Genomic DNA, 15,225 nt, shown 5'->3' on the forward strand with positions numbered 1-15,225 from the left:
AAAATTTTGACTATCATGTGTTGGGCCCAGATTTATTTCCATGGAACATTTTGAGAAAACTAAATATAATAATTTTTTTTTTTTTTTTTTTGGAGACAGAGTCTCACTGTCGCCCAGGCTGGAGTGCAGTGGCTCAATCTCGGCTCACTGCGACCTCCGCCTCCTGGGTTCAAGCAATTCTCCTGCCTCAGCCTCCCGAGTAGGTGGGATTACAGGCGCCCACCACCATGCCCAGCTAATTTTTGTATTTTTAGTAGAGACAGGGTTTCATCATGTTGGCCAGGCTGGTCTCGAACTCCCGACCTCAGGTGATCCACCCACCTCAACCTCCTAAAGTGCTGGGATTACAGGCATGAGCCGCCATGCCTGGCAATTTTCTTTATGTTATGCCCCATTTCCTTTTCACAAAAATGGACTCCCCCTCCCCTCAAAGTGCTCAATTTTTACACGGAACCAGTAGAGGTTTTTGAAATTTTCCTTTCCTTCATGAAGAATCTGATATTTCTACTATACCAATAACAATAGGAGCAAAGAGTTTACCCTGTATTTGCATAATTAGTTAGAAAGATGAGAATTTCCGTGGCCTCTGAAAAAGGAGCTCTGCATCTTTAAGACTCTGCGAGGCTCCCTGCCTTCCGCGCAGACGGAGCAGACTCTGCCGCAGCGACTCATCCTATCGATAAGGTTCAGTTAGCCAAGGTGGAGGATGGGAAAAGAATGGAACTGTCCCAGCTACTCAATGAGATCAGGGCAAACTATGAAAAGATCCTCACCAGAAATCAGATAGAGACGGTGCTCTCAACAAGGATCCAGGTAATGATTTCATACAGACAGGCACCTTCCAGAATAAGGAGACAGTCCATGTCTACCCAATTCCTGTCCCGGCCTCTCTGAGGTACAGTATTTCCTTTTCGATGCAGCATCTATTGGGGAAGGAATTTAGCTTCTACTGCAATGTGACTGGGACTACAGGGGGAAATACTGTGATTATATTGTTAAATTGCCATTAAGTAAGTGTTGATTGATGCATTTGATTTTTATATAAATTGTGAGGTTCCTATCATTAACATGGGGTCAACATACAATAAAATGGTGCACTCTAACCTCTTACAGACAATCTTCAGGAAGGAAGCATTCCAAATACCCTTCAAAGATATTATGGAGTTATTTGCAGAGATAATTTAAATAACATCTTTAAAATGAAAAACCTTTAAGTAAGATTTATTAGCATGTACGCTTTCTAGAGATAAACATTTCTAAAAGGTTTCTATCATCTTTTTAACGAGTTCCGTTTTATACCAGATTGTTATAAATAGAAATCATCTGAGTGTGTGAATGTGGCATTCAGAAACAATGATATAAATTATGACCATTGAAATTCCCCAAATTGGTAATGATTCTCCACTAAGATTTTTGCTTCTGTACTATAAGATGAGAAACGTTTCTTTCCATTACAAAGCTTGTAATATTTAAGTATTTAAAAAAGAAAAAGAGAGCCTACTTAGATAAGGACTAAATCCTAACTTCATAGACTTAGTTTTAAAGTAACAATCACCTTCAGCAATTAATTACGTTCTCAAGTCTTTCTAAACAAATTTACAAACAAATATTTTAGAAACAAAGATTAAGAAATTTAGGAGATTTTTTAGTTTACCTATCACATATGGGTTCAAGTTACCTTCCAAACCCTGAAATACAGCAAAAAGTTTACTTAAGAATATCACCCAAAATTTAAAAAAAAATTGGTAGAAAAATGTCAGGCCTTTTATTCCATAAGCAACTTATTTTTAGTTCCATTGTAAATTTCACCTCTAGATAACATTTTCAGTCTTCATAAAGAATGATCAACATCTTAGATTAAGCAAAGTCGCTGGTACAGGTAAGCGTTGGGATAGTTCATTCACCTTTACAAAGAGAAGAAAAAAATCAATAGATGACAACTTCTAAAAATCGTAAACAAAACACTTAACTTTGCAGTAGTAGAAATATGAGTTTAGTTTACAAGTCACAGGGCCAAAATGAGTAAATTCAAATGAAAAAGCAAGACTACGGTGAGTTTTGTTTAAAGTGTCTTTTAATTTGAAACTACTTTAGAGGATTTTCTTCCAAATAACTCAGAAAGTCAGCTGAAATAAATTCAAGACAGCCTGATTAGTTATTTTTTTGAATTTCTAAATAAGCTATTTTAGTTACAGATTGTTGTGTAACACCCCAAAACTCATCTGGGACCTCAACTGTCTTGGGGCATGACTGGGCTCACTTATGTGTCTGGCACTTTGGCAGGGCATTGCGGAAAGGCTGGCTCTGCTGGGACTCTCTCTCACTCCACGTAGCCTCAGGGTCTCTCTCCATCTGGCCTTTCTACAAGATCTCTCCAGCAGGGTATCCAGACTTCTTGCATATTGGCCCAGGGCTCCCAAAAGCATAGAAGTGGAAGCTATCAGGCTTCCTAAGACTTAGGTCTAGAAGTGGCACAGCATTCCTTCTGCCTCATTCTACTGGTTAGAGCAAGATCCAGGTCAGCCCAGAGTCAATGTAGAAGGGGATCACCCTAGGATTCATCTTGGGAGATAGAGTTCTTTAGGGGCCGGCCATCTTGGGACTGTAGTTACCAAACAAGCTTAGCTGCCAGTTCCATATTCGAAAGCCACAAGACCAGCAGATACCAGCATTTTTCTGTTTTCTTCTTTCCAAAATTCTTTACTTTACCTTCTGTAGTTGCTCTAGTAGGTGTTGCTTGCTGTGTGACTTTGCCAAGTTAACACTAAGAACAGATTTTCAACAAACCAAAAGAAATGTACGAATTTTGTTCTCCGATACCTTGCCCTAAACTTTATTCATAAACTTTCATTTACTTCAATGTTTCCTTTAAAAAATCTAATGTATGATAAAATTAAACTTTTTAATGTTAAAATATATTTTTATAAGAATATTAAAAGTTATAAATTTTGCTTCAAAATACTACAATCAATTCTATACATTGTTCTCACTGTTCCTGGGGCCAAATGTTAAGAATTCTGTCAACAGATACTTTCTTTTAATTTCCACATCAACATAAAAACATTTAAAGCTAAATATAAAATATTCTACTTTTTTTAATAGGAGAATATTTAGAAAACAATCCTTAGAGAAGTCATTTTTATTATTTATTCATTTTATTACCCAGATACCCAAAATTAATATGCCTTTTAAAAAATCTTCTTGAAAAAGGTAAATCAACAGATTTTCTTAATATGGAAGTCTATTTGTGAGCCTTATTGCCTATAATAACTTAATTCTCTAAATTGCTAGTAATGTACTTCCTAGCAGTATTTACTCCCTGTCCCTATACCTGGTCCCAGGATTGATCAGTTTTGGGGGTACGGCTGTTTATTTGCCTCTGCAAAGCAGCCTACAAGAAAATGTGGGGGGAAATAGCTAATTTTCAATCCTTCCTCCTAAAGATCCATAAATAATGAAAAGTTAAGAATCAGAGATCACAAATCTTGGTCCTGCAAACTGTTTTCATTCATGTAAATGTATTTTTCCATATTTCATAGATTGTCATAGTTGGAAGGGATTTCTTGAAATCATTTAACAGGAGAAAACGGGCTAAGAACGCAATGGACTTACTCACATATTTAATTAGTTAACTAGGCACTAGAACACACATTATAATCTAACAAGTTAAGGAAAAATGTTTTGATTCCTATACAATTTTTCTATAATTGCTTTTACACATCTCATTTTCAGAAGCACTCCTTGTTTTTTGTTTGTTATTGTTGCTGTTGGCTTTCTTGTTAGCTAGAAGAAGACATAAGCAAAAAAATGGACAAAGATGAAGAGGCTTTGAAGGCAGCTCAAGCAGAACTCAAGGAGGCCCGACGCCAGTGGCACCACCTGCAAGTGGAAATTGAATCTCTCCATGCTGTGGTGAGAATGATCCCAAAAGTAACTGACCCATCGAGTCCTCAGATGTGATTTGATTAAGAGAAGGAAAGGATGCATGTCCGTTTATTTACTGTGAGAAACTGGAAATCAAGGCCACTGAATTCTAACCCTGATCCTAGTTTAATTACTCACCCCTCCCTCCATTGTGGCAGTGGCTGTTACCAGCTCACTCAAGGTTTAGTTCAGACCTGTAAAAATGAAGAAATCCTTTCTTATTACCTTGGGACTCTCTAGTTGCTGAAGTTGGGGAATAGAGCATTCATTATTATCCAAAGTCTTTTAACAGTGGGGATTCTTTTATCCATGCCATTGAGACATCGAATAAAAAATATTTAGGCCAACACTGTGGCTCACCCCTGTAATCCCAGCACTTTGGGAGGCTGAGGTGGGCTGATTGCCTGAGCTCAGGAGTTTGAGACCAGCCTGAGCAACATGGTGAAACCCCATCTCTATTAAATACAAAATATTAGCCGGGCATGGTGGCACGCGCCTGTAGTCCCAGCAACTGAGGAGACTGAGGCACAAGAATTACTTGAACCTGGGAGGCAGAGGTTGCAGTGAGCCGAGATCATGCCACTGCACTCCAGCCTGGGTGACAGAGTGAGACTCTGTCTCCAGAAAAGAAAAAGAAAAAAAAAAAGAAAAATATTTAAGCATGTTTGGAGCAAGGCACGGTTGCTCACGCCTATAATCCTAGCACTTTGGAAGGCCAAGGCAGCTGGATCACTTGAGGCCAGGAGTTTGAAACCAGCCTGGGCAACATGGTGGAAACATCTCTACTAAAAAGACAAAAAATTAGCTGGGTGTGGTGGCACACGCCTGTAATCCCAGCTACTCGGGAGGCTGAGGCATGAGAATCACTTGAACCCAGGAGGCAGAGGCTGCAGTAAGCTGAGATCAGTCAGTAAGCTGAGATCATGCCACTGCGCTCCAGCCTGAGCGACAAAGCGAGACTGTCTCAAACAAACAAACAAAAAGTATTTAAGCATGTTCCTAAATGCCTTTTATGAGCAGTCTGCTCTGGCTTTGATATTCAACATACTATATTTTCTTTTTTTCTTTTTTTTTTTTTTTACAAAGCTTACCTCTGAAGTATACTTTCGATAATTTAAAAATCAGATAATTCAGAGTGATAATAAGTTAATCACACTGCAGAGGATTTTTTTTTTTTTTTGCAGTAAGAATTATCACAGGATGTCTTTGAAATAGAGAAAGATCTCTAGTTACGTACATAAAATACAATTTTTTAAAAATTAGGGTTCACACACAAAGCTGTAAGGAAACACAGCTCTTGCATAGGTATAATAAAATTATTGCAATCTTTTTAAAGAAAAAAATAGAACATAAAAGAATGAAGACAGCCAGGAGCGGTGGCTCAAGCCTGTCATCCCAGCACCTCGGGAGGCCAAGGCGGGCGGATCACGAGGTCAGGAGTTTGAGACCAGCCTGGCCAACATGGTGAAACCTTGTCTCTACTAAAGATACAAAAAATTAGCCGGGTGTGGTAGCACACGCCTGTAATCCCAGCTACTTGGGAGGCTGATGGAGGAGAATCACTTGAGCCCGGGAGGTGGAGGTTCCAGTGAACCGAGATCATGCCATTGCACTACACCCTGGGCAACAGAGTGAGACTCCATCTCAAAAAAAAAAAAAAAAAAAGCCATGAAGATATTGCAAATCAGATTTCAGAAACACATTCTGTGTTACTGATTCACTGATGAAAATCTATATAAAACAGGAAAGGGGCCTTGAAAACTCCCTACATGCCAGCGAGCAGCATTACCAGATGCAGCTGCAAGACCTAGAGGCTGTGATTGAAGGACTAGAAAAAGAGCTACAGGAAGTAAGGCGCGGCATCGAAAAGCAGCTTCAAGAGCATGAGATGCTTCTCAACACGAAGATGAGGCTGGAACAAGAAATAGCAACTTATCGCCGCCTCCTAGAAAAAGAAGAAATCAGGTACCTAAATCCATTTAGTTAATGACAAGGGGCCAGAAATACAGAGCCACTTATGCCATTGTTGATGTAGTCAGAGAAATTAAATCCAAAAAACCCATCATCATCATGGTGTACTCACTGAGCTCATACAATAAGATATGCATTGCAAAGAATATATGAAAGAACAATCTCTAGTCTTCCAAAATTAGGAACCAAATAGCCAAAGTCAGCTAGAACAAAATGTAAACAATTCTAGATTACTACAAAAATGATCTTGTAGTCTTGGCCGGCTGCAGTGGCTCACTGCTGTAATCCCAGCACTTTGGGAGGCTGAGGCAGGAGGATTACTACAGTTCAGGAGCTCGACACCAGCTTGGGCAATATAGTGAGACCTCATCTCTACAAAAAATTTTAAAATTCGCTGAGCATGGTGGCACACACCTGTAGTCCCAGCTACTTGGGAGGCTAAGGTGGGAGGATTGCCTAAACCCAGGAGTTTGGGATTACAATGAGCTAATCATGAAAAAGACCTTTCCTGAGCTGGGTGCAGTGGCTCACGCCTATAATCTCAGCCCTTTGGGAGGCCGAGGTAGGCGGATCACCTGAGGTCAGGAGTTCAAGATCAGCCTGGCCAACATGGCAAAACCCTGTCTCTACTAAAAGAAAAAATAATAATAATAATACAAAAATTAGCCGGGCATGGTGGTGAATGCCTGTAATCCCAGCTACTCGGGAGGCTGAGACAGGAGGATCGATTGAATCCAGGAGAGGCAGGTTGCAGTGAGACGAGACCGTGCCACTGCACTCCAGCCCAGGCGACAGAGTGAGACTCCATCTCAAAAAAAAAAAAAAGAAAAAAGAAAAAAGAGAGAGACAGACCTTTCCTAACTTTCTCACTTTCCTTGCCATTCATCTCTTCTAGGATTAGTCTGTGCCTTCTAAGGATCACCCACAATGAAAGCCTGGAAAATCCACAATCACCACAATCCCCCTGACCAAGGGCTCACCCTATACCACACATCAAACCCCAAAACAATAATCATTACTATAATGTAATTATATTACAACCATGGAAAGCAATATTATTTTGAGTCATGATTTAAAAGACTACCAGATGTCCTGATAAGAAAAGATATCAGAAGAAGAATTCTTATTAATTCATACATCATAATCTGTAATGACTTATAAGGTCATATTGCTTTGAGCATGACATAACCTCCAATTCTCCAGGAAGAAATCTTTATTCTTGCTTGTTTCCAAACTCTAAGTCCTCTATAAAACTAGATGAAAATTAGGTGAAACAACTTTAGCCTATAATAAATCTTGACATTTATTAAATCTTTGAAAAAACATAAACTGAATTAAAAATATACCACTTACTAGCTGAGTGACCTTGGGCAAGTTACTTAACCTCTGTGTGCCTCAGTTTTCTCATCTGTAAAATGGGAATAATGCTACTACCTACCTCATAGGATTGCTGTGAGGATTAAATGAGTTAATGTTTGTAAAGTGCTTAAAACAACACCTGGCACATTGTAAGTTCTATGTAAATGTGTGTGTATACATATCATGTATATACATATATGTATATATGTAACTATATAGTTAAATGGTTATAAGTTTTAATTCCTAATCATTCCAGATCCTATATACATGTAACTATATAATTGTTAAATAAAATGAATGGTTGTGAATTTTATTTAATTCCTAATCATTTAAGATATTGATCAAATAGTCTTTAATATTTCCATAGTAAAACTTTAAAAAAATTAGGCTACACTTAAGATATACAAGAAAATTTCAAAAAAATATAATGACCACCTCTGTACCCACTTCCCCCAGTTTAAGAAGTAAAATAGTTCCAAAAAAAGAAAAAAAAAAGAGTAAAATGTTTCCAATGTTGTTGAAGTTCCCTGGACAGCTAAGCCACATCCCCCAATCTCATGCTCCTCCCTCTACCTGACCTGGCTTCTGAATTTGATGCTTATTAGTCTCATACATTTATTTATAGTAATATGTATGTATTTCTACAAAACATGAAATTGTTTTGCATATTATTCTAAACTTTATGAAACTATAAAACTTCTTTTTTCACTCAATATTATTCTTAGGAGATCCATCCATAAAAATACAGTGTAGCCTTAGTTCATTTCTTTTCAGTTAAATAGTGTTTCTATTGCATTAATATAATTTATCCATTCTCCTGTTTGTTTTAATTATTCGCTAATACAGTGTTGCTCTTAAAATATAATTCTTTCTGATTTCAGATATTATGGTTGTATCCAAGGTGGGAAAAAAGACAAAAAGCCTACCACAAGTAGAGTTGGTTTTGTTTTACCATCAGGTGAGTTTCTGACATAAATAAACTCATTTGAAAAGTGAAGTACTATTTACAGGGATTACTTTATAAGGAAATTAAATACTCTAAAGTAGCAAAAAAAACAAGCAATATTTGAATAAAAGTTTGAATATAATTTGTGAACAGTAATTCAATATTGTAATTTAATATATCATAAATAATATTTTTACAGCCATTATAAATGAAATATCTTTTACTACAAAAGTCCCACAAAAGTATGAGAATGAAAACGTAGAAACAGTAACCAAACAGGCAATCTTAAATGGGAGTATCGTTAAGGAGAGCACTGAAGCTCATGGCACTATTCAGTAAGTAAAGAAACTTTGACTAAGAAATAATAATAAATATATGTAAAGAAATTAACTTTGAGTAATCCAGTAATTACTCTTCTGTTTAAATGTTTCCAAACATAGTTTTAGTATACTGTGATTTTTCTTTTTTGTGACGGAGTCTCGCTCTGTCGCCAGGGTGGAGTGCAGTGTCGTGATCTTGGCCCACTGCAACCTCCACCTCCTGGGTTCAAACAATTCTTCTGCCTCAGCCTCCCACGTAGCTGGGACTACAGGTGCGCACCACCACACTCAGCTATTTTTTTATGTATTTTTAGTAGACATGGGGTTTTAACATGTTGGCCAGGTTGGTCTCATTCTCCTGACCTCATGATCTGCCCACCTCAGCCTCCCAAAGTGCTGGGATTACAGGCATGAGCCACCACACCCAGCCTATACTGTGATTTTTAATCTGACATATATACATAAAAACTCATGGAAGAGTACTCAATCCTTAATTTGCCATTTTTTTTTGCAAAAATACAATCCAAATATGAGAATTCCTAAAGAGAAATTCCATACAATTCCTTTGAAATTCTATTCATATGATTTTTAAAGTATGTACATTATAAATTCTATACACTATAAATTATACAAATTTCTTGATTTTTCCATAGATATGAAACATAATACATATTTTTAATAGACCCATACTGCTTCATTATTAAAAGGTTTATTTTATCATTTCAGGACAGAGAAAGTGGATGAAGTTATTAAAGAATGGGAAGGTTCTTTCTTTAAAGATAACCCTCGATTGAGGAAAAAATCTGTTTCTCTTCGATTTGATCTTCATTTAGCAGCCACTGATGAAGGATGTTTAGAGACTAAGCAGGATAATCTACCAGATATAGAAGTCAGGCTTATCATGAGAAGATCATGCAGTATTCCCTCTATCAAACCTCCATCAACAGCTAATTAATCCAAAGATAGTATTTGACTTGATTTGAAAATGTTAGGATGGACCAAGGTGGGCCATACCAACTCCCTGTGTCCCAAAATGTAAGTTATTACATATGTATGGAAAATGTTATGATCAATATGTGGTTCTCTTCAGAAGAAAAAAACAGTAAAGGACATTTCTCTGAATCTAATTATGGAGATATATATATTATATATATATATATATTAGAGAGAGAGAGATATATATATGAATGAGAGGGAGTAGCTTAAAAATAAAATCACAAATTCAGTACAGTCTCTTTCTTTATATTCTCCCAATAGTCTTCTTTTTCCCTTGAAACTTCATCAGAGACTGTAAGCATTAAGCTGGTTTAGTAAAGTCTTTGTCATTTTTTTCAATGGCTGAATATGCTAAGGAAAAAAGAATTGTTTGAATAGGATTGTATTATGTTAAGAGTCACACTGAGTTTTTCACCATTATTCCATGACTGGTTAAACCTACAATGTTTGTTCTATTTTTCAAAAAGAGCAATTATAAACAAGTTTTTAAAGGGGGACTCACTATTCACTTAACAAGGATTCTTCGTTTTGAGATAAATCATTTGTATACTGAGAAAAATAAGAGTTATTTTCCATGAGAAATTCTGAGCAAACTATAGAACATACCCCAAGGCTAATTTGAGATAGGGAATTTAAGTTAATCTACATATATCTAAAAGTTTTTTTTTTGTAATAAGTATCTGATTTCCGGAATATTTACTTTACTCAAGGAAGTTTAAAGGTTGTATCCCCCACCAAAAAAAGAAAAAAAAATCAGAAGGCCAACTGCGCAAACAAAACATGAAAAGCAAATTCAAAAGGTAGTTACTATAGTTATCAGAACAGTTACCCACCATCCCAGTTTTTCCATCTGTAAAGCTAAATGTGATTAGAGTGTTTGCTATGAGCCGTAGATAAGATACTATATGAAGTATTATAAATATTTCTTGCAATCATTTATGTGAACTAAGATAACGGTATTGTTATCTAAGCTAAGATTATTTGCAGGATTTGTTCTTAAATCGTTCAAATTGTAATAAATATGGGTAGAAAATATATTTGTGAATAAGTGAGGTATTGTTGCCAAGTTTTTAAAATAATCTAATTTGTTTAATACAGGTATATTTAAGATCTTAATAAATACCTGTTTTAAGATATTAGAAATTTATAAGCTCTTAATTCTTTTCTAAGCAGAAAAAGTAGTTGAGTACAACTCACCATACTTTTTCCCAGCTAAAGTATCATCTAAGGGCTATAGCTATGTTAGCATTTTAGTACAGCCTTTAAAATATTTCTCTCTCTCTCTCTCTGTCTCTCTCTCTCCTCTCTCTTCTCCTCTCTCTCTCTCTCTCTCCATATATACATATTATATATATATAATTTATATATATATATATATCAACCAGAAAAATGTATGTTTTAACCAGGAAAATATTATGTTAAATAATCTTTAACATAATACAGGGATATAAAATTTTTAATTTTCTTTCAATTACTTCAGATTCCTTTGAGTCTGGTTTATTCTGTTTAGTGAAAAGGGATGATTTTGTTTTGTCAAGGATATAACAGCATGTTAAATGCTTATTCTTGCATAAGCATCTGACCTAAAATACATCCTATACATAAAAAATGTTTCATTTGATATTGCTAAATGCTACTAACTTTATTAAAGCTTTAAAAATGCAATCATATGAGCTATTGTACTAAAGTTACTGTACTAAGCAACAGTGATCATAATAAAGCAATATATCTAGCATAATCTATTGCAGTGTTAAAAAAAACTTAGTACTGGTCGTCATGAATGTAACTGCTTGTTGTAGTAATTCCAGTATGCATCTATTGGGTATATAACATGTACATTTTAAAATACAGTACTTGAATTTATAATGAAGCTTTATTTGCTTTGGGGCATTTTAAATTGGGATACGAATTTACCAAAGTAATGATTCCACTACAATTTATAAAATGAAACATGGCCAGGCACGGTGGCTCATGCCTGTAATCTCAGCACTTTGGGAGGCCAATGTGGGAGGACTGCTTGAGCCCAGGAGTTCAAGGCCAGCCTGGGCAATATAGCGAGACCCCATCTCTCTAAAAAGTAAAAATAAATAAAAATTAAAAATTGAAAAAATTGAAATATGAATGCTAAAGCTGCATTGTATGTGAGTTTGAATGCAGTCCTTTTAGTTCAAAAATATGTCTGCATGGTTAAGTGAAACAAAGAACTAATTGCTCCAATACGGTTAGTTCATTTGGGGAATAAAGAAAACTGCAATCACAGTAGATAGATAATGGTTTTTAACTTGTTTTACAAAACAGTTAAGAATGGTATATCAATATTTTATTCTAGTTTTTTAAAAATCAAAATAATCACATAATCCCATAATTCTGGAAAAAGTTTAATAACGGCAGCACCATTTGCAAAGTACTTACTCAGCTCCAGGTGCTGTGTTTATCCCCAATAATCCCTAATCCTTCCTCACAACAATCCTACAAAATGAATAATATTATCCTTGCTTTATACATGAGTAGAAATTAATATTCTTCAATCTCTCTGAAATGTTTCAAATGCATGCGTCCATGACAAAATACAAAAATAAAGAGTAATTCCAATTACTAACAACTGCAGGATCCTAGCCCTGGCTCTGTCACTAATTAACCATGTAACCAGGAGGGACCACTTTAAGTTCCTAGGCCTCAAGTTTTACACTTGAAAACAAAGGAAAAGGTAATGCTGGGTAATAATTCCTACTCTACCTACCTTACAATTGTTTGAAATAATATACAAGCAAAAATATTTGGTAAAGCACTGCTCAGATATACAGTACTATTTGGAAGAAAATTGTCTTTAAAGAATTTGTGGGGGAAATTATACCTGACAATGATTAAGTAATACTTCAAAACACAACAGGTAAAGATAATATTTTTAATTTTTCAATTGCTGCCAGAAAAGTTATTCTTTCCCAGTAGTCACCCAATTTGAACTGTTCTGTCATGATAGCTTTTAAAGTACAAAAATGTTCTCTATGCCAGGCACAGTGGCTCATGCCTATAATCCCATCATTTTGGGAGGCCTGGGCAGAAGGATTGCTAGAGCTCAGGAGTACAAGCCTAGCCTGGGCAATATAGTGAGGCCTCGTCTCTATTAAAAAATTTTAAATTAACCGAATATGGTGACACACCAGTAGTCCCAGCTACTCAGGAGGCTCAAGTGGAAGAATTGCTTGAGCCCAGGAGATGGAAGGTACAGTGAGCCAAGATCATGCCATCAAACTGCAGCCTGGGTGACAGAGTGAGACCCTGTGTCTCAAAAAAAAGTTCTCTAAAGATAACAAGTGATTATTATTTTAAGCCACTAAATTTTGGGATAACTTGTTATGCAGAAATATATGACTAATACTGCACATAAGCATATTTCTTATTCATTTGCTAGAGATCTTTGTATTGTCAAAGTTCGGTTTGTCCTTCAATTTGTTTTCTTATGTTTTTAGAATTTTTAAAAAATCTCTTGGCCGGGCATGGTGGCTCACACCTGTAATCTCAACACAGGGAGGCTGAGGCAGGAGGATCGCTTGAGCCCAGGAGTTTGAGACCAGCCTGGGCAACACAGTGAGCCCTCGTCTCTACCAAAAAAAAAAAAAAAATCAAAAAATTAACCCAGTGTGGTAGTGTGCACCTGTAGTCTGAGCTACTCAGGAAGCTGAGGTGGGAGAATTGCCTGAACCCAGGAGGTCAAGACTGCAGTCAGCCTAGATTGCACCACTGCACTCCAGCCTTGGCAATAAGTGAGACCCTGTCTCAAAAATAAAAATCTCTGAAGTCAAAAAATGCTTACATTAATTTGAAAGTTTCCATTGGAAATGTATTATGATACATGAGCCGAAATTAAATTTTAGTTAAATAATATGCATACACATTACTCAAATTATCAACACACGAAATCAAAGGAAAGTTTGTCCACAGGGCAGAATTTGGTTCTATGTTTACAAGTTACGGCCAGCATGTACACACAGATTGCCAATATTTGTGGGCATATAACAAATAAAGGCTCTAAAATAAGGTATATGTGAAAATCAGTACAAGCCTTTCCAAGTTTCCCTCACATGCTTACACTCTAGACTAGGCTTGGCAACCTTTTCCATCGAAGCCCAGAGAGCAAGTATTTTAGGCTTTTCAGGCCATAGGATCCCTGTAACAACTATGCAACCCTTCCCTTGTAACCACAAGCAACGAAAGACAATATGTAAATAAATGGAGGTGCTTGTGTCCAAAAACAGGAGGCAGCCCAGATACGGCCTGCAACAATCTCGTTTGGCTACTGTGCCCTAGACTCCCAATATTATCAGTGGATAATAGACCCCACACCCCAGATTCTCCAGCTCTATCCCGTTTTCAGTGTTCATCCTTTTCCACACCATGTGGCAACACTCATGTCCCAAATCCTCCAGGTTACTTTGAGGGCAACATAGAGGGTTCTAAAAGCAAACTGTGCTTTTTAAATTCTGTAAAACAGCGTGAATCACTCTGTCCTGGAAAGCTGCTAAGCTTCAATATTTCACAACTATTTCCAGCTATAGAAAACAGAATACCCATAACTCCTTCTGCTTTCACAGAAACAGCTGAGAAAATTAGTTTGTTTCATCATTTTGTCTATAACCAGAATTTCATAGGCTATTTGGGTCAGGTAAAGCTTTGTTCTCGCTTTCCCTTGTTTAAGAAAAAAAAAATCCATTATAAAAGCTTCAAAAGAACATACTACAAACTCCACGGCTCAGTGGTTGGTTCATAATCTTTCTTGAGTCACGCACCTCTTTGAAAATCTCATGAAAGAATTAACCTATCAGGAAAAAAGCCATAAAAATTGAGTATAATTTTAAAGGGTTCATAGATCACTTAGAGCCTATTCATGGACTACTGGGTGTCCAAGGACTTCAGGTTTTTCCTTATTCTGTCTCATTTTCTCTTTTTTTCTTCTTTCTTCCCAGTCCTACCCCTAATTCTGTCTCCATCACCAGTTTCACAGAACAATGGAAAGAACTCAAAGAGACCTGGACTTGAACCTTAGCTTACTTAGTTTTGGCTTCCCTGTCTTGGGGAAAGAAGAAACCCAAAAAAGTATGAGCGGTGTCAGAAGGGAAAGCAGGCCATGTTTCTGGATCTTGCTACCAGAATGAAAACTAAGGCCTAAGTTAGGCCTTAATTGGGCCTAAAATTATCTCTGGGGTTAACCACTGAGCCCATGTGAGTGCTCCCAACTACCCTTATAGTTATATTTAGTTTAAATAGTCATATTGATGCTGTATCCCAAATTTTCTGGTAATAATCACAACTCCAAACATCTGTCCTGTAGTTACCATAAATATCCTTCTAAAGGCAAGATCATATGTTCTGATGTTTGCTTTGGGGGAAAAAACTCATAATAAGTAAAGCCCATCTTGCTGGATAATTCACTCTTCAGTTTTAGTTTCTTCAGGACTAGAGAACAGATTATTTTTCTATTATCTCTTGCCCATATCCTTCCTTCTTTTCTTTTTTTTCAGAAAGGGCCTCTGTCACCCAGGGTGGAGTGCAGTGGCATGATCATGGCTCACTGCAGCCTTGACCTCTCAGGCTCAAGCGATCCTCCCACCTCAGCGTCCCAAGTAACTGAGACCACAAATGTGCACCACCACACCTGGCCAATTTTTTTTTTTTTTAAGAGATGGGGTCTCCCTATGTTGCCAGGCTGGT

The 15,225-nt window shown here is 36.7% G+C and overlaps 1 protein-coding gene across 2 annotated transcripts; it reads left to right on the forward strand.

Annotated features, from left to right (window-relative positions):
• Nucleotides 1-643: 643 nt before the first annotated feature.
• Nucleotides 644-11,379, forward strand: KRT222 (keratin 222). Of its 2 annotated transcripts, none has more exons than XM_003278273.4 (6): nucleotides 644-895; nucleotides 3,784-3,912; nucleotides 5,669-5,889; nucleotides 8,136-8,212; nucleotides 8,400-8,535; nucleotides 9,247-11,379. In XM_003278273.4, the coding sequence occupies exons 2-6, from the start codon at nucleotides 3,808-3,810 to the stop codon at nucleotides 9,473-9,475; spliced, it is 768 nt and encodes a 255-aa protein (XP_003278321.1). In that variant the 5' UTR covers nucleotides 644-895; nucleotides 3,784-3,807; the 3' UTR covers nucleotides 9,476-11,379. The 2 variants fall into 2 exon arrangements, with proteins under 2 accessions (XP_003278321.1, XP_003278320.1); XM_003278272.3 differs by having other exon boundaries at nucleotides 655-813.
• The last annotated feature ends 3,846 nt before the right edge of the window (nucleotides 11,380-15,225 follow it).

This window comes from Nomascus leucogenys, unplaced genomic scaffold, assembly GCF_006542625.1.
Source record: "Nomascus leucogenys isolate Asia unplaced genomic scaffold, Asia_NLE_v1 Super-Scaffold_285, whole genome shotgun sequence".
In the NCBI taxonomy this organism is placed as follows: domain Eukaryota; kingdom Metazoa; phylum Chordata; class Mammalia; order Primates; family Hylobatidae; genus Nomascus; species Nomascus leucogenys.

Bases quoted from the DNA above. Each gene is read 5' to 3' on its own strand.
- KRT222 (XM_003278272.3), top strand. From the start codon at position 718: ATGGAACTGTCCCAGCTACTCAATGAGATCAGGGCAAACTATGAAAAG. The intron at 5,890-8,135 runs GTACCTAAATCC...TTCTGATTTCAG, and splicing joins CTAGAAAAAGAAGAAATCAG to ATATTATGGTTGTATCCAAG. The intron at 8,213-8,399 runs GTGAGTTTCTGA...ATATTTTTACAG, and splicing joins TGGTTTTGTTTTACCATCAG to CCATTATAAATGAAATATCT.